This window comes from Eimeria mitis, genomic scaffold, assembly GCF_000499745.2.
Source record: "Eimeria mitis Houghton genomic scaffold, Emh_scaff4355, whole genome shotgun sequence".
In the NCBI taxonomy this organism is placed as follows: domain Eukaryota; phylum Apicomplexa; class Conoidasida; order Eucoccidiorida; family Eimeriidae; genus Eimeria; species Eimeria mitis.
This window is the reverse complement of record NW_013572672.1, coordinates 1,885-2,118: the sequence shown is the minus strand read 5'-3', so window position 1 is coordinate 2,118 and position 234 is coordinate 1,885. Positions and strand designations below refer to the sequence as shown.

The window sequence follows — 234 nt, the reverse complement described above, 5'->3', positions numbered from 1 at the left end:
AGCAGCAGCAGCAGCAGCAGCAAAAGCAACAGCAGCAACAGCAACAACAATAACAGCAGCAGCAGCAGCAGCAGCAACAGCAGCAACAGCAGCAACAGCAACAGCTTATTTAGATTACCTGGCCGCTGAAGCAGCGCCTGCAAGCTCTTCTGCAGCTGCTGCTGCTGCTGCTGCTGTTGCTGCTGCTGCTGCTGCTGCTGCTGCTGCTTCTGCTGCAGTTCTTGCTGCTGCGCT

At 56.4% G+C, this 234-nt stretch overlaps 1 protein-coding gene across 1 annotated transcript in view; it reads right to left on the bottom strand.

The window, feature by feature from the left end:
• Positions 1–234, bottom strand: part of EMH_0074500 (zinc finger (C3HC4 RING finger) protein, putative) — a gene marked incomplete at both ends in the record, with an annotated part of 3,254 nt that overhangs the window by 2,518 nt on the left and 502 nt on the right. Inside the window, one exon of the mRNA XM_013499470.1 lies at positions 119–227. Coding sequence (XP_013354924.1) covers positions 119–227 — 109 coding nt within the window. The remainder of the gene's footprint in view (positions 1–118; positions 228–234) is intronic.